The 24,588-nt window shown below is 42.6% G+C and overlaps 2 protein-coding genes across 2 annotated transcripts; one reads left to right on the top strand and one right to left on the bottom strand.

Moving 5' to 3' along the window:
• The first annotated feature begins 2,224 nt into the window (after window positions 1-2,224).
• Window positions 2,225-10,160, top strand: nr2e1 (nuclear receptor subfamily 2, group E, member 1). The gene is made up of 9 exons (XM_070987846.1): window positions 2,225-2,817; window positions 5,632-5,777; window positions 6,506-6,593; window positions 7,001-7,236; window positions 7,713-7,859; window positions 8,139-8,235; window positions 8,383-8,532; window positions 8,752-8,857; window positions 9,115-10,160. The coding sequence occupies exons 1-9, from the start codon at window positions 2,757-2,759 to the stop codon at window positions 9,275-9,277; spliced, it is 1,194 nt and encodes a 397-aa protein (XP_070843947.1). The 5' UTR covers window positions 2,225-2,756; the 3' UTR covers window positions 9,278-10,160.
• A 1,022-nt stretch (window positions 10,161-11,182) lies between these two features.
• On the bottom strand, window positions 11,183-24,028 carry snx3 (sorting nexin 3). The gene is made up of 4 exons (XM_070987989.1): window positions 23,831-24,028; window positions 15,008-15,103; window positions 14,606-14,730; window positions 11,183-11,978 (listed from the first exon to the last, which is right to left on the bottom strand). Exons 1-4 carry the CDS (start codon window positions 23,990-23,992, stop codon window positions 11,873-11,875), a joined length of 489 nt encoding a protein of 162 aa, XP_070844090.1. The 5' UTR covers window positions 23,993-24,028; the 3' UTR covers window positions 11,183-11,872.
• Window positions 24,029-24,588: the final 560 nt, after the last annotated feature.

Here is a 24,588-nt window from a genome sequence, read left to right as displayed (position 1 = left end):
ACGCGCGCGCGCACGCACTTAGAAGTAAGTGAAAATGTTATTGATCTGTGAGAAAGGCAAAGTGATTTCCAGCAGACGCGTAAATTCAGCGTTAACGGGCTTCATTTGGTAAATTAATCACCAATCGGACAAGTGGTCGCCACCTATGACAAAGACTTCGTAACCCTCCAAAAAAAATAGGAAAAGTCGGGAAAATGGACCCCATAATAAAGGTGTATTGTAGCCTTTATTATGTGGAGCATTCACATGAAATAAAAAAACACAATATGTGGGTATAAACTTCCTATTGAGGAGCAGAGGCTTTCTGTGTGTCCCTGCAGGGAAATCAAAGGAATATTATGGTGATTTCTCCTCGAGCTTGTTAGTCTCCAGCCTCGGCTGTTCAGCTAAAGGGCAGGTTGAAAGACACAACAATAGCTGATTGCAATTAACTACGCCTCTCCGCCTCGCCCCTGTCCGCTTAAATCGACACTTTGTGAGTCCATATGGCCTTCAGTGTACCGTGGGAATGAACACAATTAAAAACAGAATATGGATTTCTGGAGTTACCCGGCGAAAGCGCAGCAAGCTGTCAAGGTCAGGGTGTCAGTGAGTGGGGCCCGCAGGCCGACCCCGGCCCTCCGGACAGCCGGGCACGGCTTGCGCCCCCGGTGTCCAAACTCCGATCACTGCGGGGGCTGATGGGAGGTGTGGAGGGTAAACCCAGCCTTAAACCAGTTTACCCACCAGTTGAACATAGTAAATAAACTTAATCAATTCATCTGAAGGCATAAGAGTGGAAAATATAAATCGCATCTCTTTGTTGTTATTATTGTTTATCATTGAACTGAGTTTTCTGGACAAGATGCAATTGTGCAATTTTAGAATCTGTTGGGTCGAAAAGAGGTGTGAAGAGCACGAGGGGAACAACAGGTTGTTGTTTTTTTCTTGTTTGTTTGTTTGTTTGTTTGTTTGTTTGTTTGTTTGTTTTACAGTACAGTAAAAGCAAGATTTAAGTCAAGAAAGAAATAAAAAGCACAAAACTGTTGGAAAAGTAAAAATTAAGATTTAGATAATCTGATTCACAGTGAAGAGGTGAAGTTTGTGTAAACCAAACAAAACAGAAAATTAATAGAAAGACTGCAGTAAGAGCGACGTAAAAAGTGATTATGTTTGTTAGCGCCACTTTTAAAGGCACTTAGATATTTTAATGTATTTATATGTTACAGTCTAGTCTGGTCTGGTCTAGTCTGTCACAGTGCAGAGGGGATTTCACATTTTCTCTTCACAAACTGATTTTTATTAACAACACTGATTAAAATTAGCCAAGATTTTTTTTTCTTTTTAATTTAGCTATCATGAAATCACACACCAGGAGCCTTTTTTTTTTTTTTTTGGCTTCACAGTTCATGCCAAGGCTCTGTCTGGATATTCTTACGCAGCTAACGAGCTCCAACTTCAGAATGACCGCATCAATCAATCCGTGGAAAATCCTTTGAATGGACAGATACAATACACGCAATAGGCTGAAACATGCTGTGATCAATGTGGCTCAAAATGACTTTAAAATTGGGATAAAATAACTAACTTACGCGCAACAACCAGTATTTCTACAATATCTGAACGCTTGTCTTTGGCGTCTCCAGTCTGAGATAACAGAACAAACACGCAGAGCATCTTCAGTGTATCAGAAAATCAATGCAACACCTTCCTCAGCTGCTCCACTGACTGATCAGTGTCCACAGTGGCCCCAAGCACCTCTCCTTGAATCGTAAGGAGCGCATGTGTCACCACACACAATTGTTTTTGTGCCTGTGTGTGTAGGAAAATGAGGAGCATGACACTGTTTTATGTCTGAACCCCCCTTCTAACCCTCCCCCGCCCCACCCCCGACCCCACGCATATAACCTCTGAGTGGTCCAACAACATACTTCAACATTCCTGATATTGTTCACACGTTTTCTGCAGCCCAGTGGAGAAATGATGGCATTGTTGCCATTAATTTCTATCATCGTGTTTTTGAATAAGGTTTCTCATGCGACTCCTGTAAGTCTGCATCTGAAATGTTGCAGAAAACAAGCATGCAACACGTGTTTTTCTGTTTGCAATGCCTCTTGATCCATGAGCAAGGCACTTCACATCACTCGCACACACACACACGCAGTCACACACACACACTCCCTCACACGCCAGTGACGTCAGGCTGGAGTTTGGAGTAGAAAGCCAAGTGGATGAAGGAAGTGGAGATCTCCACCCTCCAGCCTCCCCCCTGACACTTCTCATAAATATTACCGAGGCTTATTTGAGGAACGCGCACCACAAAGTCACATCGTGTCCCGGTTTTAACAAGCTTTCACCTGTCAGAAGAAGCCGAAATAGATTTTTCTTCTTTCCCACCGGTTTGGCACCGTCGGATGCGCTCCGGCCAACGTTTTTCCAACTCCAACTTTATGCACCGGCTGGAGGGCTGCTGTCGCCGTTAACCGGTCGCCTTGTAGGAGGCTGCGGTCTGGTTCTCCGACCCTGTGTGTTCCGGAGGCGCAGACTGCCTGAAGCAATGTCCAGCCGTGCGTCTTAATTTGGGGTCGCCGATTGGAGATCTGTCAAGTTGGGCAACTCGGGACACTGACTTGCCGATCTCATCGCTGCTGGTAAAGACGTCAAGGAAAGTGCTGCGGCTTCACGCTTTTTACTGTTTTTGTCAGGCAGAATAAGAGGCGAAAGAGGACTTTTTTTTTTTTTTTTCATCCTGAACTTTAATATCGAGTCGAGTATCCATGATGAGCAAACCCGCCGGCTCAACAAGTGGCTGTCTGGATATTCTGAATGTCAAATCAAGTAAGTGTCGCTTTTCTCTCGCCCGATTCTTCAGGAGAATATTGAGTAGCCCGGAGTGCTCGTCTCTAACAGGCCTTTCTCTGCCACGGAGAGGAAAACATAAACTGTTGCACGCCTGCTTACACGACTTCAAATTCACTACGACAATTAAGTCAGTTGGTTCCTCGTGGGCTTACAAAAATGTGAGGGGAGATCTGTGGGGAATAGCTGCGTCTGTTTGCGAGCACGCACACACACACACACACACACACACACACACACACACACACACACACACACACACACACACACACACACACACACACACACAAGCAGAGTTGGCTGCGTAAACTTCGAGTCCAATAAGTGCGCTCAGCTTTATTGGAAAAACACCTTTAGAAATATATTTTTGTTAAATTGAGAAGTAAAGAAATAATAATCCGGGTCCACCCCCCGAATATTCCTCTCGCGTCCCACTCGGTGCCACTTGTTGCCTGCAGAGTCAGTTTCAGCATCTTTACAGGAAAAATAACACATTATTATACATATTTATATGCGTATTCAGTCTATGATAATAGGATTTAAGGCTTGTTTAAGAGATTATTGTCTGGCTGTGCTGCTAGTTTACTTTTAGACATATTCATAAACAGCGCTTTTCTGCCTCTGCGTGTCTGCGTGCGCGCGTTTCCACAGGCCTGTAACTGTAAAAACACTCATTTATGTAATTTATTATAAACGTGTTCAGTGGTTTTAAATTACATTTTGGAACATTTTTCTTGTGGTATTGATTTTTTTTCACGTGGTTTAAGGTTTTGGATTAATTTGGAATGGGTGTCTTTTCATCTGAACCTTTGAGCAATTATCCCACTGTTAGGCCTCATAATGAATTCATCATGAAATCACGCTTAGATTATAATATTAGCATAAAGTAGGTTATTGTTCTGTTTCAAAAGAAGAGGCATTTCTGATCGATTTACATGCGCCCGCGTGTTTCTCTCACCATAGTTAACCATTTCCAAAAGTGTGTGATTCTGTTCCTTATGTTTTATCATCAGGTGCCCGAATGTGTTCACATTGCTGCAGACGAGCAGTGCGTTTTAAATTAGAATAAAACAAGACACACACAACATTGTACTGTCATTCATGTTCATGCCCGCGTTATGGGTGGTCAGCGGGGACGTTTCCTGCGCCCGGTAAAACTTAATTTCCAGTTCTTTTACCAGGTTTTCGCCTTGATGGTGATTACGTTAATAGAATATGCCATATATCTTCAAGCAATTACTGCACACAATGGAGACGAATTGGACCCCCACAGCGGGAAGTTAAATACATTTCCCCCCTTCACAACAAAAATTGTGTGTCATTTTATTTAATTGACTCTCAGCAATCTACTGTTTTATTTTTGTTTGAGCTCGTCCTGTTGAAATTTTGCGCACTTTCGTTCATCTTTAATTTAAGAACGCCTCAAACTTTTATTTGGGGATTGCGCACATGCGTTTTATTAGCCTAACGTTGGTTTATTAAATATGTTAACCGGTAAATGACTCCAGGGAGCACAGTCAACATTTTAATAATTAGAAAAAGAAAATCTAGATTCTACCTGGCCTGTACAGCTTTGGGTGGGAATGTAACTTATTAAACAGCAGGATGATTTTTTTTAAAAATCACTCCCGTGATGAAAGGATGACTTTCAACAGGCCAAGTCTTTCTTCACAGAAACTCTTAGCAGACATAAACGCTACATACAAAGGTGGTTCTCTCTATTTTGTGGCAATTACACGGTTGTGACCAGCAGTTAAATAGCCCCCATGGCCTTCTGATTCTTAATAATCTGGCAATTGAAGGCCTATAACTCTCTCCTGAAGTCATTGTTTTTGCTGCTCAGTGGTTATTCCCATGCTACCCTTTTTGACGGGTCACTGGCGAATCAATGAGCAGGTGGCAAAACGTCAGTGTAATTACATAGACGGCTTTTCCCTCCAGAATAAAAAAAGGACTCCCTCATATGCATACAAATACTTCTATAGATCTGAATACAAAATCTTAACATACAAAAAAAAAAAATCAAATTTTTTTTATCTACACCGGGGTCGATTTACATACACTTCATTTGAGTTGGTGAAACGAGTTGGTGCGCATTATTCTCATGGTGCAGTGTCACTCCCTAATCCTGGGGCCTATAGACCTGCGGGATAAAGCAGCTGTCGAGTCCCATTATGAAGGGGAGTTGGCAGCTTGTCGAGATCCAGGCAGTCAGACGAGGTTCAATGGGGGAAAATCATTAAGTTAACACTTTCCCCTAATGTCTCCATTGTGCGCCCTTGGGGCATTGTTTTAGAGAGCTCAGATATGACGCTTCCCACCGGACTTTATTCTCGAAATGTGCGCCGCGAATTCCCATGGTCGGTCGATGAGCGGGGCGCTGTCCCTGTCCAGTGAGTGTGTGTGTGTGTTTTGTGGGGTCGTCGGACAAAACAAGTAATTTGTAGGACGATTTGTCCATAGATCCACGGTGTAAAACGTCCAAAACGAGCTAATTTCTGGCTTTTACTGTATGTCCCTAGTGCAAACTCAAGCAGCTAACCTGAAACTCACTTCACTGAATTACAGAACTAAACTGCAGAACTCTGAAAAAAACACTGAAGCAACGATTTTCTGAACTTTCGCATCAACTTGGGAGATTGTTCCTTCAGCATACCCAGATCTTCAATATCCACGATAATATAACTCACACAATTTGCCATGGCATTAAATTCTTTTAGGATTGAGCCGAGTGCCTCCCGCTGCTTGATATTTCAGTGCCTGGTATCTAATCGAAATGTGGGCCTTCCTCAGGTCGGATTCTGGACATCCCATGCAAAGTGTGCGGCGATCGCAGCTCAGGGAAACACTACGGTGTTTACGCCTGTGACGGCTGCTCGGGATTCTTCAAGAGGAGCATCCGCAGGAACAGGACTTACGTCTGTAAATCTGGCTCTCAGGTGAAGGCCTCCTCCTTTTTTCGTACATATTTTCATTTACATCCTATAGGCTCCTTTTATCCTAATTTTGACAAATACCTGAACTGGCTAAGGGACAGTATACGTTTATACACGTTAGAATCATGTCGTTTTTGCATGGTTTTTGGAAACACAAACAATCACGGGAAATTTAATGGGGTTTTTTTTCCATTCATGGTGATTTGCGCCTAGTAACCTATTGTGATCACTCAAGCTGTCCCATGGGAGATTAACATTATAGGTGATATTAAAAACAGTATTTACTGGAAGTGACAGCACGTCCCTGGTCCTTATCAACCATTCCCAGCTTTACGCACAGATTGCGCATTTTACGCGCAGCTTCTATTTGCGTTTCTCTTCTGGCGCTGCTTTAAGTCTCCCATGATGAGCCTAATTGTGCCTCAACCATTAAGTACTGGGCTAAACGCCGGCGCTGCTATAATATAGCACGTGTAATCCAATCTAATGTGATGACTCCTGGGCGAGGATTTAGGCAGCAGAGGGCGGGATAGAGTACTTATCCTCCGGGATGAGGCCGCACTGGAGCCGCGGGGGAGCAGGTCGACAACTACACTATAATAGCACGATCTTTCACCTGGAGAATGGCCGCCCAGGACGATAACAGCAAGAAGCCTCCTGACGTGTAAACTGAGAGAAACTCAACCGAAGGCTGTAACTGTCTTTCCCTCCCTGTCTGTCTCTCTGTGCAGGGTGGCTGTCCCGTCGACAAAACGCACAGGAACCAGTGCAGAGCGTGCCGTTTGAAAAAGTGTCTGGAAGTGAACATGAATAAAGACGGTAAATGGGCTTAATTGAATTATCACTTTGGCCACAGACAGGCCACGCAGTGGCGTTTGTGTTCGAGGTGGGCAACTCGGATGGAAACGTGTATTAAGACTGTTAATCGAGGCTCAGAAGAAGAAACAAGTTGATAACAGCTACTCTTGACTTATTTAAAACAGGATCGCGCTCTGTGGGAGCATTCAGAGATTACAGCTCGTTATAGTCAATTTCTTTTTTCTTTCAAGCAATCAAAATGCGCACTTTGAGTCCTTAATTTTAGGAACAGTTAGAGTTCAGTTCAACAAAATAAACTGGTAACTGTAATCACTGAGGAAAGAGCAATAAACAAAAGAGATAAATAAGCCACTCGCTCCTGCAGGGATCATTCCTTCACTCTGTCTCCCCGCTGTCCCGTTTCACAGCCGTTCAACACGAGAGGGGGCCCCGGACGTCCACCATCCGCAAACAGGTCGCCCTATATTTTCGGGGCCACAAAGAGGTGAACGGATCGTCGACCCATTTCCCGGGATCCTCTCTGCCCGGCCCTCCCTTCTTCACCACTGTCACGCAACTGGAGCCTCACAACCTGGAGATGAGCGCAGTGGCCACCACACCGGAGAGACAAGCCATCGTGGGCCTGGCACAGCCCACCCCCAAGGTATATTTTGGAGCGTCTTTTTAAACAAAATTTTCAATAATTTCTTTATCTCGAAGGGTTTAAGTCTAATAGCTGTAGGTTCTACTTGGTGGAAGTCGTTTTCTGACCATTTCTAGCATTTAATGTCATTTTAAAAATCTATAATAATCAGAACAAACAATTCCGTTAATAGTTCATGATATTCCCTGGATATTTGTATTATAGCCTTCCCAAATGTTATTATAGGATTACAGGTTTTTTTTTTTTTTCATAAGGGTTAGAAGTTGACATTCTTGTCCCGATTTAGCAGCCTGTAAGAGCCACAAATCCGCCTATTAGATTTCTCACTGTAAATCAACCACAAGCAACACTAATGGTTATAAAACCAGGTGCCGAGGCTTGGAATTTGACCTTTGTTGTTCACCGTTCCCTGAACTGTGTTTCGTCACAACACAAACTGATGCACTGACGGTGTTGACCTCTTTCACGTGCTCCAGTATCCGCATGAGGTCAGCGGCACCCCCATGTATCTGTACGAGGTGGCGACGGAGTCTGTGTGCGAGTCAGCGGCGCGCCTCCTTTTCATGAGCATCAAGTGGGCGAAAAGTGTTCCCGCATTCTCCACCCTGCCCTTATCTGATCAGGTACGCTTCACGTCGATGGGCTGAGGGGGAAGTTTCAAACAAAGAGTCCAAATATTATCCTGCAGGGCCTTTTTTAAGTGAGCAGTCAGGTTCATTACCGATGAGTCTAAGATATTTTACTTCATGCAATATTGAAAACGTATTATGGTATTAGAAGCTGCCAGCATGTTTGCAGGAGCTATTATTGTACTGGTATTTAATGGGATTTAAAAAGGCTTAAATAGAGGAAACCATTGCTGCACTGGTGCAGGTTAACACTGAAACAATGTCTCTCTGCAGCTGATTCTGTTGGAGGACGCTTGGAGGGAATTATTTGTTCTGGGCATCGCGCAGTGGGCCATTCCTGTGGACTCCACCACTCTCCTCGCTGTTTCTGGTATGTAACAAGGCACTGGAGAGCCTGTGTGCATACAGGCCACAGACAGGCCTCATGAGCTGCAGATGTCAAGGTGTCAGCACAGCCAGTGACTCCTGTGGACCGCTGGAGCGTTATCCTGCATAATGACATTTTCCTCCTTCGCAGGAATGAACACTGAAAACACAGAGTCTCAGCGGATGAATAAGATCATGTCTGAGATACAAGCACTTCAAGAGGTGGTCACCAGATTCAGACAGATGCGCCTTGATGCCACAGAGTTCGCCTGTTTGAAATGCATCGTGACATTCAAAGCTGGTGAGTGCTATTGTCTCACAGGGTATTTTACTGTATTCTCATTTAACCCAACAAGGTTCAAAGTCTTTTTCCAGAAGCCATTATTTTTTACTTTAAATGCCTTTGAGCTTCTTTGCTGCCTGAACCCTATTTTAGAGACGGAAGGGGAATAAGTTATTTTATCAGCTCAGCTAATGTTTGCTAACGTCTTTTTTTAACTGTTAAAATCCTGCCTTACAGTTCCTACACATGGCAGCACTGAGTTAAGAAGTTTCCGCAATGCCAGTGCCATCGCTGCTCTACAAGACGAGGCACAGCTCACTCTGAACAGTTACATACATACCAGGTAAGATCCAACTCAGTCAATCAATCGGTTGTCCAGTCTATCAACTGCATGCTGCACCATCTGCTGCGGGTATAAACCTCATGAGGCAATAAGCCCCTGTAGTCTCCTGTAATTGTGCACAGGTGCAACAGTTGAATTAAATTTTTAATTTGCAGCTATTTGTCACAGGTGTGCATTAAAAGATAGGCCGAGTCAGACCGTCTGCCCATGTGACCGGAGAGAGAGGCTGCTTCTGACCTCCCTGTGATGTCTTTCAGGTACCCGACTCAGCCCTGTCGCTTCGGGAAGCTGCTCCTGCTCCTTCCGGCGCTCCGCTCAGTCGGCCCATCCACCATAGAAGAGGTGTTCTTCAAGAAGACCATTGGCAACGTGCCCATCACCAGGCTCCTCTCCGACATGTACAAGTCCAGCGATATATGAATTCCCGCCATCCGTCCAGGTGTACGGAAAAGACTTGAGCTGAAGGCCCAGAGATCCACCCAGCAGTCGACAGAATGTCAAATCATAGCAGGTGTAAGCATCGGTTCAATTTTTGCTGAACACAAAATCTCTTAGGCCGTCTTAAAATAGCCTATTTAGGCCTAGGCTCCATTGAAACAAAGACTGCAACACAGCCAGAATTCACCAAGTAGCCTGTTAACAGCCGCTCTAGTTGAGGATTAGCCTGTAACTTTCATTATAGAATTACCTGTAAAAACTGCAATCTCTGGTGTGGGCACAGGTAGCCCAGTGTTTAAATATCGCCTAAAGACTCTGCAGAGCACCCGCCAAGTATGTCTGACAAAGAAATGTTATATATTAAGAAGTTTTTCGAGTGTCAGTGAGACCAATGAGCTTGATGACCAATTCAGTCTTTTATTGCTGTGTTCAATCCCAACGGAGGAAACCAAAAAAGATGACGCATGCGTAATGGGGGATGTGAATCGCTGTCCCTCGATCCGGTGCTGAAACCAAACGCACGGGGCAACGAAGACGAGGTGCCAACTCTAAGAGGAATCAGACAGTGAGGGAAAGACTTTTAAAGGATATGCTCGCATTGCCTCCTGACTGTACAACTACATCCATCTGAAGACGGTGTTTGTATTTAAGTGGTTACTGTCCTGTTTGTGTTGGTGTGTCCTGCTCGAGGCGCAGCATTAAAAATGTTTAGGTCGACTTTGTGAAGTTAGACACTAACACTGGATAAAATAATATTCAGCACTTGGAAATGTTTTTGTGGCCTTGTGATGGTTTTATTCTGTTGTAAATATTTGGAGTTATAACTATTTAGAGTTGTAACCAAGAGAATAAAAGATGCTGAATTAACTTGTCTTTAAATAACCCAGATATAAAACTACCAGCTGTGGCTTCGAAACTTGCTTATAATACATTGTACATAATGGTTTATTATGAGTATAAAGTTCAGTTTCATTTAAAATAAGGGTAGAAAACAAAGGCTTCAGCAATTAATAACTAATGTAAGACTCACGATGATTGGATAGATCATGAACTCCTGCTGCTCACCATTAAGGAATCATACAGTCGATATGCGTGGATGTGATTTGTAAGCGCTCTATGGATAATCGGTGAATGACTGTTCATTTAAAATGACCCAGTGCAGTCATTTAGGTGTCACTAAATTAGCTGGAATCAGATTCATTTGATCAGCCTCTCTGAAAGCACCTGTTCTCACAGAAATATGAAGACACAGACCCACAGGCCTCACAAATAAATCGCCTCACACAGACACTTCTTACATGTTGCTGGTTGACGCATGTCGGTTCGAGTAAACTCATGTTGTGACACTAATTTGCAAATGATTCGTTAATGTAAACGTACTAAATGTATGAGCACAAAGACGCACCGAGAGGCGAATCAAATGCACAGATCTGAAACGTTATTTATATGTAACTGGACTCGAGGTCATTTGGTGGCATATAAATTAATGCAGGAGCCAACTGTGAATCAGCAATTCTTTACTGATAAGCTATGAAGCATTAACTGATCACATCAACTCACAGTGACCTGATCATCACGACGCTTCCTGTATCAATTCACACATTAACTGCGCTCGAGTCACATGTTAGTTATGCTTTACTTAATGTGTTTTGGAGCCTAATTAATAAAGAGTTACAGATTTCCCTTTAGAGGTAACCTACTCTGTTCTAAATAAAAACTCAGGGCCAATTTAATTAACTCTCTAATTAGGCCTTAAAGGCTTTTGTCATGAAGATAATGTATTATGTCTTTATTGAATAATGATATCAGATATACAGGATAGCAGCTCGGAGGTGCCATGTGGAGGGTGGAGAACAGTCCAAATCAACAAATGTAATTATTCGTGGAGACATTTCACCTATTTTATTGGAAAATCTTCAAAATAAACAAAAATGGCACAGCAGTATACAAATCTCAAAATGCATATAGCCAGTAGAAATACTGCAGTTCCCTCTGTGTAAATTACTTCTTTCTTGCTAGAAAATCATTGTGATAACTGGGCAGGTGCTGGTTGATATACACACACACATGCTTCCTTTTGAGAGTGAGATCTGAAAGTCAAGGCCCGTATAATACATGTGCGTGTGTGCGTGTGTGTTAGTTGCTAGTTATGGTGAGCAACATGCCAGTATTGGATATATATGATGGGAAACACTGTGGGTCTTTACGAGAGCTTTGCATACATAGAACGCTCATTCAATGTTACTATATAAATGAATATATTCAAGACATAGCTAAATGATAAATACATAATATATCCATGTTAGTGGCATTTCCAGACATAAAGAGAAATTACTATAAATTACTGTCAACCACAGTTATGTGTCGAACATTCTTGACTCCAATTAGAAAGTGAAAACAAACACCGATCAGGGTCACTAATTAAACTAAAAGAGGTGGTGAACAATATTACTTTGGGGGGCAGGGAAGGGAAGTTTTCATTGAAATGTTTATTGTCTGAGAGAAACCTGGAGCAGTGAAGAGAGCTTTGGGATGTCAGGCCGAGCTGGGCCAAGCCAAGCGGAGCCACCTTTTCTTTCAGGCTTGTCTGATTTTGGATGGGGTGTAGCTCTTGTCCACAGACTCATCCTGTAGAAACATGTGCAGGCATCGTTCGTTCTGAGCTAGAGGGTGGCCGGCCACTCTGAAACACACAAGAGCCAAAGGCAGGTTTGAGAGCTGAGCGACCGGAACACAGAGAGGACACAGATCGGCTGACTTTAAGGTAAGAAATGTGGGAAAGATTCAGCATACATTTAAGAAGCATCGTATAACAGAATCATCATCAAAAGAATTACTTTATCTTCCAACATTTCAATCCTATATGACACTATAAATACATGCACAACAAGCTCTTAAATAAGTCCCAGTGTTATCCTGTCACATTAAGCAAAAATGATGCAACTCTTTACCCCTCACACCCTGAAAAAGACAGACACTGTAACCTATCCTGAAGTGTTTGTGTTCGGTTGTGTCCCACTTCAATGCTACGCATGAGCTGTTGACAGTATCTACTTTCTACTTAATGTTTCAGCTTAATGGCTTTGCAGTTACTATACAATAAATGAACATACTTAAGTGTTTTATACTAACAGGAAATGATGTAATACTCAACAGACGTCAATCAAACGGCAGCTTTAGGATGTCACTGCTAAAGTGCTGAACGACAAACAGAATCCACGGGTTTGTTTTAGCATAGAGTCTTAAGAAATGAGTCTCGATGTTTAGTATACATACTGAGTTGTATTGAATGTACTTTATTTTATCAATTTGCCGATGTAAAGACACTATAAACATTGTCTCAAAACCCGCTTAAACCTCCAGGTGGACAGGAGATGTTGCGATGAAATAATATTCCTCTTGATCAACAGGCTGCAAGGACACCCTGAAACTATAGGCTCTAACAAATCCCTGCAAAAATGTCAATAAACAGTCATCAATAAGCTGTTAGTAAATCAAGTTAATGGTGATAAAGATGAAACTCCGCCTGACTGATAAAGAGGCTCACTGACATTTTGACCATATATATTGACCAGCAGTACATCAACCACATAACAACTGTGTATTTAATAGACCTTTCACACACACAGGTTTATGGAGGTGGATGTGCGGCTGTGGCCACGAGCTCTTATTACTTTACAGCAGTAATGATCGATTTTTATCTCTCACCTCCAAGCTACAAAAAAAAAAAAAAAGGTAGAAGTGTCAATTAAAGCTCATCAAACCGGAATAAAAGACACACAAGCACCCTCTGGAAGAGCTTCAACAACCAGTGAATTAGCTAAAGATGACATGTCTCGCCTAACTCTGCCACAATGCAAGAGCAGCACCGTTCGGGGGAGCAGGTTGAGGAAGTTCAGAGTTAAAAGGAAACTAATAAGGGTGAATGAGATTCTTCCGGGGCTCGGATGAATGTGTTCTCCCCCTAACATTTATCCCTGTATCCTGGCATGAGATGCTTAAATCAATGTGTATCTGGGACTGTGTTTTCCTCTGTAAAAGCCACTTTGACATCAGGCTTCCCCGAATGTCCCCTCAGATGACGCAAAGGAGCTTAACGAGAATGAGCCAGCGCACCTGAGACCCTAAAACATCCAATACACTCCTCAGACCAGATCAACATGATGACATCATACATACCGCATGCACGCATCTTAACCTCTCCTGGAAGTATTTTGGACAAATTAAGCCCCCCGAGAGAGACATTCACATGTCAACTACCAGGGCAATCTCTGGAGAGATCAAGCTTGTCTCAACAAACTCTTTTTAATAGGTTTTTGGAAATGTTGACATTGAGGACAAGGTGCAGCGGAAGCATGTTCGAATCTCAAGGCCTCGCTTGTGTTTTGAAGTGGGGACGTAAGCCCTTCTTTTTCACCTGAAGCACGAATTATGTTCGACTGGCTTAATCAAAAAGTGATGCTTATCTCCACTCCTCCTTCTCACTTGCTTCACAGCGACAATCATGTTTACCACTCCAAAAGATTTCCTCTTCACAATGCTCTCAATCACAGATCAAACAATGCTGCCAGCCACATCGGCCAGTGTTAAGTCTGAACAATGATATGATCAACAGCAGTGTTTCTTCATGGGAAGCAAGAGAAGGGGGGGGGGGTGTCTTAATTACTAACACATTCTCATCTCCTTTAAAAAACATATTTATGGATTTTAATTTGCTCGACTGTCTTTGCGCACTTAATATTCCAACAGGAAACATTGATGCATTTGCACATGAAACAAAGATAATGGCCAAGTCTGCAATCAAAGCAAATAATTACAATCACACTGTAACTTTTATTGTTCGGCAGCTGAAAACGGGGACATGCTGGATCAAAAATAAGCAGAGGTGCACACACCATCCCGCAGAACCACGCGCTGTAATTTGAGCTGCAATTATCATAAATTACACATCAACAATAAAACAAATGTGGGAAAAATTATGTTGTGGGGGTGCGCACTTGAGTCCTCTTCGGTTGTTCTTGTCCTTTGCGAGGTAATTACAACAGAGGATTAAGAAGGATAGTGAGAAAGAGACCTGTCTATCTCTGCTGGTTCACTTTGTTAACAATATGAAGAGAAGTGAAAAAGTTGAATCCACTTTATTCCACAAAGTGTTTCATTGTTCCTGAGAGTTAAAATGATAGCACGCCAAGGCAGAAGCTGCAAATGACTGGGAGTACAAAGAAGAAATTGTAAAGAATAAATTGTTTTAACCCCGTGGCAGAGCAGTGGAAGACCGGAGAAAGATGGGGAAGATGTGAAAAGACGTACTTGTTGAGAAACTGCTCCAGGCCCTGTCTCCGCTCCTCGATGAAAGAGTCCTCAAATATCCCGTCATCCCCTCGAAACGGAAACTGCCGGATAAGAGCTTTTCCTGGGAGAGGTGGGACGACCACCTGAGATAAGAGAGCAGCCACAGGACATCACATGGCAGCAGGTGAACAGGCATAAATGAGTCATTAATGAGGACTTTAGTGATTAGAATTAACAAAGTAAAACACTTCTACAAAGACAAAACTATGATCCTGTCGTGACTAAACTGTCTGATCTGGTCAAACCATTTTTATGTTAGGGTCAATCTTGTAACGTCTCTCACACAGGAAACACTGCACGTGTGTTTGGAGAAGTCAAGTGCTCAGGAGCCTTTTTACAGAATTCACCTCAATGGCTCACCTTGCTCTCCCTCTCCAGCTCCGCTCTGAGCCACTCAAAGTCACTGTACCGCCTCCGTACACAAGACTCCTTCAGCTTGAAGATGGGCAGGTTGGTCTGAAGGGACACACACACACACACACACACACACACACACACACACACACACACACACACACACACACACACACACACACACACACACACACACACACACACACACACACACACACACACACACACACACACACACACACACACACACACACACAGTGAGGCAAGCTGTTACCGGTGTCACTTTTACATATTACCTTGATTCACTGAGGAAATTCCCTTAAACCCTTGCAGTTGTTACACAAATGGAGGAGAAAGAAGAAAAATCAAGAAATGACTGAGATTGTCTTCATTTCTGTGAGCCCGCACTTAACAAGTGCCTGATTTGCTTATTCTGTCTCACCGACAGTCTATAACCCAAATCGGTTTTAAAGTCCAGAGTGTAGGATTTAGTGGCATCTAGTGGTGAGGTTGCATACTACAACCAACGAAAGCCCCTCCCCCACGGCGGCCACTAAAATATGAAAGGTGCTCTCTCTCTGGTGCCAATGTTTGGTTTGTCTGTTGTGGGCTACTGTAGAAACATGGCGGTGCAACATGGTGGCCTCCATAGAAGACGACCCACTCCCTCTGTACATGATTGAAACTGACTGAAAACCACTTTTGAAATGTCAAATGACTTTTAACAGCTAATTACCAGCCTGTAAGGGATTGTGCTTCCTGTGGGAGTGGTATTAATAGCAAAATATCACTAGAAAGCAGCAGGGAGGGACCGTGCCAACTTCAGAAAAAGACAGAGTGGAAGGTTTTATCGCAGTGGTTTTGGGCATAGCCTTGTGTTATCTACTCTGACTTTATTGAAGGAAAAGAGGAGGAGAAAGAACAAAAAAACAAAGACTCCTTCAAATTGAACCAAACTGAATAGAAAAATTGAAACTGGCCTCCAGGCAAAAAAAAAAAAAAAAAAAGTTCACTTATGTTTTGCTCACCAAGGTCTATCGCATTTATCTATTGCCATTTTTGTGTGTGTCTGTGTATGCCAATGCATAATGTGTACTTCTAAGTTGCTGTTGACAAGCACTTGAGAGTGAATTTCATATTAAAAAGGGGAGATGCTTCAACATTGACAGAGAACATTGAGCAAACAGCACATTACGGCACAATGCCAAACCTCTTCACTAGTCCTGACAGCACATGGCCATCCCATGACAATGTACAGACAAGGAGGGAGTGAATGAGCATTTCATTGGCAGGCCACATTCACAGAAGGTCAGAATTCATGGAAGAAGAAATCACAAGAGCAAAGCAATTGAGCAAGTAGATGCAGCATGAATACGGTGTGAGCAGCAGACTGATCGATGAGCAGACGACTGTGACTGTGTGCAGCGGCGGGGAGGATGCAGAGTTAACTAGAAGGCTGAGTAAATGGCTGAACAAAAGAGAAAGGAGTGGGTGTATGTGGTCATAAAGGAAGAGCAGAAAAACTGGAGAGGTTGGGAGCTTCATCTGGTCTGTGCAGGACTAATTGAGGAGGAGGGAGAGCAGGAGTGGTCTTTTCGCTCTCATGGTCTCTCGCTTTCAGTCTTTTTCCTCTTTATTTCCCTTGCTCTGCGATAATAAGTCAGATTTTCTGCCCTTGAGACTCCTCTTATGGTGTTTCAATGGGGAAAACACAGGCATTCTTTTCTTCCCTCTTTGCTCTCTGCTCTCCTCGGTCTTCAAAATTATGGATCCTGCCCAGATTTGGTGGGAAAGAGCGAACTAATTTGATTTAAAAAAAATAAAATAAAATAAAATAAAATTCTTCCTGCCTGTCGACAAAACATGACTCATGTTTGAGTGTAAAACAAATGTAACCTCTGGAAATTATTGTTTAATTAAGAGAATCCTAATGACAACATAGGTGCTGGTTTAACTGTACGGTTATTTTGGAGGATTTGCGGTGCTGTTGAACTGGACTGCGTTGTTATGACAGGTGTTTCTATCATTTTGTCCACCCCATTAGATCAGTGAGGGTAGGCTAAATAACACAAACACCTCTCTGCCCAAACAACATCCACCCACTCCCCAAATGTTCATACAGTTGAATCAACACCTCTCTAAAACTGAACACTGTAAGTCATGAAGGATATATTGCAGGACCGTTGTATTAGACTGTATTAGCGTTAGCTAGGTGTACCTAATAAACTGGCAACTATTTCTTACAATAATTTTAACTGACTTGGCAAAATAATTAAGGATTGGTTTAACAACCCATTTCAGAATTTTTTTTCCATTCTTTATTATCCTGTCAGATCATTTTTTGAACATAGTTTGCGCAGAAGGATGAATGGCAGCCTACAGTCCATCAGTAGATGCATAATAAGAAAAACTGATGGACATTTTTGCTGATTTTTGGTGATCTTGGTGAAATATAAAGCACTATTAAGCTAGGCTCAGATTCCAAGTTTTTGGGGCCAACTAACCTGAAAATGAGTGGAGAGTCTGAAGGGTCCTTGGTTGCTGCCAAAGCTTGACACAGAATATCTGGTAGTGTGAGCGGTTTACAGGTAAGACTATGTGCCGTGTACATCATTGTTTTTGTTTTAAACTTTAAGTGTCAAGGAGAGCGCAGATAGAAATTAGGCTATAGATAACCTAAACCACTTCCAGACAGGATGTCAGGTCTTTACCTAACATCACTGCTTTATGAGGGGAACAGAGTGGACGCGCAATTGACAAAATGTACGATGAGGAGACACAGAGAGGACTTCTCTAAATGGACACCAAGAAGCTGGAGTGGCGTTCAAGTTTGAATGACATCTGCTGCAGAAAGGCGGTTGAAACTGCAACCACAACTGCTTAGACAGCAATATATATTCAGCTGCGTAAGTAAATAAAGACACAGAGAAACCCTAAAGGTGAGTCAGAGAGTACGAGGTGCATTCATATGAGTGTCTGTGTGTCAGACAGACAGAGAGAGATGTGTGGAAAGGAAATGTTCAGTATTGTAAATGAAGCAGTTTGCACTAATAAGATGTCCTTATCCTGTATCTAACATCTACTTTCTTATTATCTTTTCTTGTGCTTTGTGACTTAACAGCTGACCATTATGTTATCCCTGTGCGTGATACCACCTGATGTCAAAATGTGTTATTTAATTAGGCCCCAACTTCAGCGTGAGCTGTGACATGAAAGCTGTTTCACTCTCACCCCACTGATTCCAGTTCTGTTTTTTCACCACCACGAGCCTCGCTGGCCTTTTTCTAAACAAACAAGCCATTTTGTGTCCAGTTCTTTCTGTGACCTTTGTGGTGTACACACAGAATCAAAGCCCAAACAGAAACCAGACTTCACTGTACACATGCAAAAAGAATAAACTAATAAGACTGCTGACTACCACAGGTCATTGTCATGAAGTCACCTTTCCTGTGATTAAAGCCTTAACAAACAACGTGTTAAAGATGACAGTTGCAACAGCAGAGGTATTTCCTCACTAATCAAATGGGTGTCTGTAAACTCACTGCACTACCTCTTTCCCACTGCTTTTCTATGTGACTCACTGGCCCTGAAAACTTCCTTTTCTCACTCATTTCAAGTTCTCTCCAGGTGAAGTTGTCAGTGACACCCTCACTCCTCCTCTTTCTCAGGTCACAGGAGAAGTGGATTATCTTAGCTTTATCACCCCTGTGCTCTAGCATTAACTCCAATCTGCCCTCACCGTGGTCTGTCCCCGCTGCGTCATGTTACCTCACAGCATGGAGCGCCGCAAAGTTAATCCCCCACCACAACAGATCACAGTTACAGGTAATCTGCCACCGCCGTGACTCTAATCCCATCATGTGCACACAGAAAACACTTAACCACGTGCAAGCACACACTGACGTACATGAAGCATGCATGCACAGGTGTTAAGTACAGAGATCTGACCGGTCACACAGTTGACAATGTAAATATAATAGTCCAAAGCATTCAAGCCCGTTTGTACACACACAGTCGAACCAAGACCACTCATCTTCACACAATGAAGCTAGCAGTGAGAGTGTAAGGAAAGAAAGTCACCTGGCCTTTCAATACTCTCACCCTCTCAAACCCTGTGATTAAGAGATTGGCCTTGCAGGACAAGGGGAGGAACGAAAACGACAGAACTGAAAAATGAGAGGTCTCACTCACTCACTCCTCTCTCTCTCTCTCACACACACACACACACAAACACATACACACACAGAAAGAGGAGGTGCGTGAGAGCTCTACAAGTCAAAGATCAGGTTTCCCTGGCCTCTGTTCTCTTCACGGCTGGTTAGAGGTTAGGACCTGGGGTGTCTCAACTTACTGGCCCCTGCAGTGATTGGGACATGGGACCAGCCCACACCCAGCCGGGTCTTAGCATTTCATTAATTGTCTAAAAAGGCACACTTTGCCTTTCTCACCTTCTAAAAAACAGAATAAAAGATAAGAGCGGAAGCACAGGAGAGTGAAAGAAACTAAAGTTAGCAAAAAGGACAAATATGAAATCTCCAAACTTAGAGAAAGCCAAATAAATGCATGAATAAGGAATTAATGGTATTAAAAGATGGTGCAAAAGAGAAAACGCTGCATCTTTAAAAGAAGGAGCAAAAAGCTAGATGTAGTACCTCCTTCAAAGTGGACCTCCTAGCTTCACTTTCCATTATGAGTGTGCAAGGTGCAATCTACGCTCCATAGGAAGAGCATGTGATTCATAATGTCTGGGACACAATACCTTAGGCTCATTGAAAATGGGTTGAAAAGAGGCAGAACCCTTAAAAACAGGCAGAAAGAGAAAGAGAGAGAGAGGGGACAAAGCTCACTCATCTCCTGAGAGAATAGTTCAAGGCCACCATGCATTAGCTTTTAGCAGGATGGATTAAGTCAAGTTTGAGAGTGCGCATCCTAAACCTCCCCCGTGCTCCCTTCTTACCCCTCCCATATGCTCTCCTTTCAGAATAATAGCATAAAAAATGGCAACATAATACCATCTCATTGCATCATATTCCAAAATGGGGAAAAAAAGAGGGGGAACAAAAGCGGTGGGGCTATAGGTCTTTTGCTCTCGCCTCTCCATGTACTCTCACACTCGTTCTCTCGCTTGCCGGCCCCTGCGGCCTGACAGCCTACCCTCTCTCCGACTCGCCTAGCTGGCAAAAAGCTGCTTTGTTGCCATAGTATCAACTCCCACTTTTGATACTGTCATTTCAAGTAGGATATGGTAGCCTTGATACAATATGTTCCCTATTTCCATTAAAATAGTTGTCGAAGAGGATGCTGTAGACTTTGGATTACACTTGACTGTGCCTGACAAGCCCCCCCCGCCAACCACCCCACCCCCCTTCACACACACACACACACACACACGCACCAACCCACTCCCCATCTCTCCCCATTTTATTAATGACCAAAGTCCCCCACCCCAATGCCCAAATGGAAAAGAGAAAGAAAGAGAGAGGGAGAAGCTATGGGAGTAGAGAAGAGGAGGGGTAGAAGACTGAGTGAGAGTGAGCAACAGAGCTATAAGAGGCCTTTTATGTACTCCTATCCATAAACAAAGTGAGATCCCAAAGTTCGCTCCTCTGAATGTGCTTTCTGGATGAGATGGGAACCAACTAAAGACAAGAAATTTTGATAATACCCAACACCCCCCCACTCCCCTTCTCTCTCTCTCAAACACACACCAACTCCACCCTATGTTTGCTGAGGGTCCAAACAAATACACTATGCTGCTTGAGGGGGGTCCTCTCAAAAACAAAAAACAAAAACAAAAAAACCATTAACGTGATATGATAAGACTCTGTAGAATAAGTCTATCCATTAGCAACATGGAAAACATGCACAGAAGCAGGAAGAGAAAAAAAACAAATCTATCAGCTTCCGGGGGTCTGTAAGCCATTAAAGAAACTACACTTAAAATGAAGGGATTTAGGTGAGAACAAAAATCCATTGTTTCAACGCGACCCTGGACATTACAAGTCTGCTCAGGCAAAATGAGATCCGTCTCCTTTCAGTATGAACTTAGCTTCCACCTCCTTAAAAACCTGACTGAAAGAAGTAGATTGATCCCATTGATTTTAAAGACAAAATGCATGCCTGGACGTGAACAAGTGACTGTGTAACCTGCCTTGCAGCCACTGCAACCAGTTGGCTGTTCAAATGATAATCCAATCTTTTGTTTCACGAACTTCACGAACATTCAGACACTACCAATGAGTCACAAGACAAACGCAAATGTTGGCATTCATTTAAAAAAGAGTCATTTTGCCAAAAAGAATCAGCCCTCGCTCTGGTGTTTCCACTATATGGTGAACCATATAGAGTTATCAGAGGTACTTCAATAACCACGCTATGAAGTAGGCAACTGACTGCACACAGCTGGGAGTGAAATGGGATAAGTGGGCAATGGTGTGAAGGCTGGTGAGGGGGTGGCTTTCTGCCCTCCCATGAGTGGGTGGTGTGGGGGGTAAGGATGGGGAATAAACGCTCCAGCTCCCCCACACCCTGGCCTGTTTCATTCTTCTCTACTCTCAATGAGGGGATTAGGCAGACTCTCTCAGTGCGGCCACAAGGGCTCTCTCGATTTCAGATGGATAGTGGGACAGCAGTGAGAACAGGAGACAAGCGAATGAGTTTGAAACAGAAACTGTATAGCATAATTAGATAAAATTCAAATAGTTCTAAACAGTATGAGTATGGCAGAAACAAAAAGAGCAAAGCATAGGCTATGCATTCCAGGCTGAGGCATTGAGGCTAACGCTCTTAACATGCTGGAGATGGAGTAAAATGCTTCTAAAGAAAGCTGAAGAAAGGAGAAGGAGAGAAGCAAAGCAAAGTTGACACCACGTTTGTTGAGAAGTGAGGGATGCGCCACTTATTCTGTGGTCTTATGCAAAGCAGGGTCACACAGGGCTATGAGGTGCACAATAATGCTGATTACACGCATATGCTAATTATTACACGCTAATCAAGTACAGTAGCCTTATATTCAAGGCTAATGCCTGGAGACGGCTTCTCTTGCCTCAACCCATTTCTTTAAGGTAAAAGGAAACTATAAATACTTTAAGACTGCTCACCAATCTAGATACTCCAGGCCACTAACTACAGGGGTGTCAGTCAAATGAAATGACAATTTACAGACAAGAGATGAGGCAATTACATGAGTCTAGTGACTGCCTGACAATTTCTCTCAATATAGCCTGCACATTGAAATGAGTCCAGTTTATGCAAAATTGTACGAGGTAATGATATGATAAAAAAAACGAAATACAAAAATGTTTTTGGAAAAAAAAAGGTGTGCCATAGTAAAGAAAATAACATAACTTTCTCTCACATTTGTATTAGTAACATACTGGATAAAGAATCATACCTGATCACATTGTAACTGAACATTTAGTAAACTGTACAAGAGTACTTCACCAGTAATTTAATATCATCATCTGCTATGTTTTCACTCATTGAAGTCCAGTACTAGCATTGTTAAAATGTGGTCTAAAGTAATTTTTAAGCTGATTCAGCTGGATGACTTTGAATTTGAGGGCGTCTGTGGCAGAGAAAAACGCAAATTTTACAGGATCTCTGTTTTGCAATAACTGTGATTGTCTAACCATGTCTTTCCTCATGGATTGCTCAACAATGACACATTTCCAGCCAATAGTCTAAGATGTTACATTTAGCAAGCATTTTGATAACAATCGGACCTGTTCCTTTACACAAACATTTAGACCAACTAGTTCAGTGACTTGTCCAATATGAATAGCATTTCTTCTCCTCTACAAGTTCTTCAGGGAAGTAGGAGGAAGGAAATGTGTTTGGGGGGTGGGGGGGTGGACGAGACTGGAGAGCATCAGGCAGCATGGTGCATCCTGTCTACAGTTCCAGAGAAGCTGACTTGCTTAGTTGTGTTCCCCTTTGGCCCTGTATTAGTAGATTACTTCGGATGGATTTTGATGAGTAATCACACAAATCAGCTACTAACTAAAGCATTCTTAAACCAACCATAATTCCCTAGTGCTATATAATATTATAATATAATGTGTATATGGAAGGGGTGAGCTTAGCATTTGGTCATACAGGGCTTCTGTCATGTTAGGTTGGTCATTAAGTCTGACCAATGCCGTTATCTACTCTTTGCAGTCAGAAAATGGGGTGTGGCTGGAAATAAACATTGAACTGTTCAAGAGAGCTTTAACTTTTTGAAAGAGTTAACGTTGTTTGATAATCAGCTTACTACAGAGATTATGTGACTAAAAGGTATTTGTAAGCCTATGACTTGTGTGAAATGGTAAAACAGCAGTGGATGAGCAACAGTGGAAAAAACACTTGAGGCTAATGTAAACAAATTCCTCGCTAGCAAAGCAACAACAGTTAGCCGTTAACACTTACCGTTAATGCAAAAAATACACATTCACTGTCATTGTTAGCATTTTTCTCAAAATCACTCGATTACTTAGAAACTGCTGTGTAGTCGAATAACTTCGGCTCACTGCTAACATCGATAACAAGCGCTAACTCGCTGACGTTAATGTCATATAGCTAACCAGTGCTAGCCACTTTGACGAGTGTTACTAGGCTGCTGGCTAGCGTTAGCTAGCTAACTCGTTTCGCAAACAAGGCCTTGCTCTTCTTAGATAATCATTCACGCATTTAAATATCGAATAAGCGATTGTACACGCGTCTTTCTAATAATGACAATCGTGATGTCAAGTAGTCATAACTTTCTTTGACCACAAGAAAGACGTTTCGTAGCTTAGGTGTAGCTAGCTTAAAAGCTAACGTCATTAGCACTTGTTACTGCAGGCTCACCTTCAGTTTGACTTCATACGTAGTATATCTGCCCCTGCCAACCCCGATGGTCTCAGGGTTGCTCACATCAATCTCTAGAAAATTACTCGGGGGTCCATAAGCGTCATTTAAATTCTGAGGCTTAGTGAAGAGCCTTCTTGTGTCAGCTATGGTATCATCCATTTCTTTCCTGTCCTTCTAGCAGCTAGTGATAGTGTTAAGTTAGCTAGAATCCAAACACGTACGTCGCTTTGGTAACCTTCAAAATAAAATGTCTGGTGAATGTTGTGTCCATGTGATAGAAATCAAGTAAAAGTGTCACTGCTTTGAGTGTATGTCAGTATTTAATAATGCTACATATTCACAGTCAGACTTTTCCACGAGACTTTATGTTTTACAAACCTAAAGAGTGTAATGGCAACTTTTATGTTGAAGGTAACTCACCCAAGTTCCGGCGTTTCTCTGTCTCCCATTCTCGTTAGCTTCAAAGGCGAGCGCGCTGCACTTCCGATCAGCTGAGGTTCAGCTGACACTGCTCGGCCACCTGCTGCTCGGTTTGTTTACAACAACGCCAGCGGCCACCTTGTCCGTAATCATGTCTTTAAACGACATACGTGGTTTTGATTATTTTATTTGTATAATCCAATGGCACATGGCTATGTAAAGTAACTGCTGCTAAAATGTAAAACGTTCAGCATTCTTGAAGTGCTCAGAATTTAATGGTAAAAATAATATTAATTATTTAATAAAACTACGTAGAAAGGGACAAGCAGAATTCA

The sequence above is a fragment of the Chaetodon trifascialis genome, chromosome 19 (genome assembly GCF_039877785.1).
Source record: "Chaetodon trifascialis isolate fChaTrf1 chromosome 19, fChaTrf1.hap1, whole genome shotgun sequence".
Lineage (NCBI taxonomy): Eukaryota > Metazoa > Chordata > Actinopteri > Chaetodontiformes > Chaetodontidae > Chaetodon > Chaetodon trifascialis.
The sequence above is the reverse complement of the archived record's forward strand: the minus strand, read 5'-3'. Positions and strand labels throughout refer to the sequence as shown.

Coding starts and splice junctions, on each gene's coding strand:
- nr2e1 (XM_070987846.1), top strand. CDS start 2,757: ATGATGAGCAAACCCGCCGGCTCAACAAGTGGCTGTCTGGATATTCTG. Junction 7,237..7,712: donor TGGCACAGCCCACCCCCAAG/GTATATTTTGGA, acceptor CACGTGCTCCAG/TATCCGCATGAGGTCAGCGG. Junction 8,236..8,382: donor CACTCTCCTCGCTGTTTCTG/GTATGTAACAAG, acceptor CCTCCTTCGCAG/GAATGAACACTGAAAACACA.
- snx3 (XM_070987989.1), bottom strand. CDS start 23,992: ATGGATGATACCATAGCTGACACAAGAAGGCTCTTCACTAAGCCTCAG. Junction 15,104..23,830: donor CGTATGAAGTCAAACTGAAG/GTGAGCCTGCAG, acceptor GTGTCCCTTCAG/ACCAACCTGCCCATCTTCAA. Junction 11,979..14,605: donor CTGGAGCAGTTTCTCAACAA/GTACGTCTTTTC, acceptor TGTGTGTTTCAG/AGTGGCCGGCCACCCTCTAG.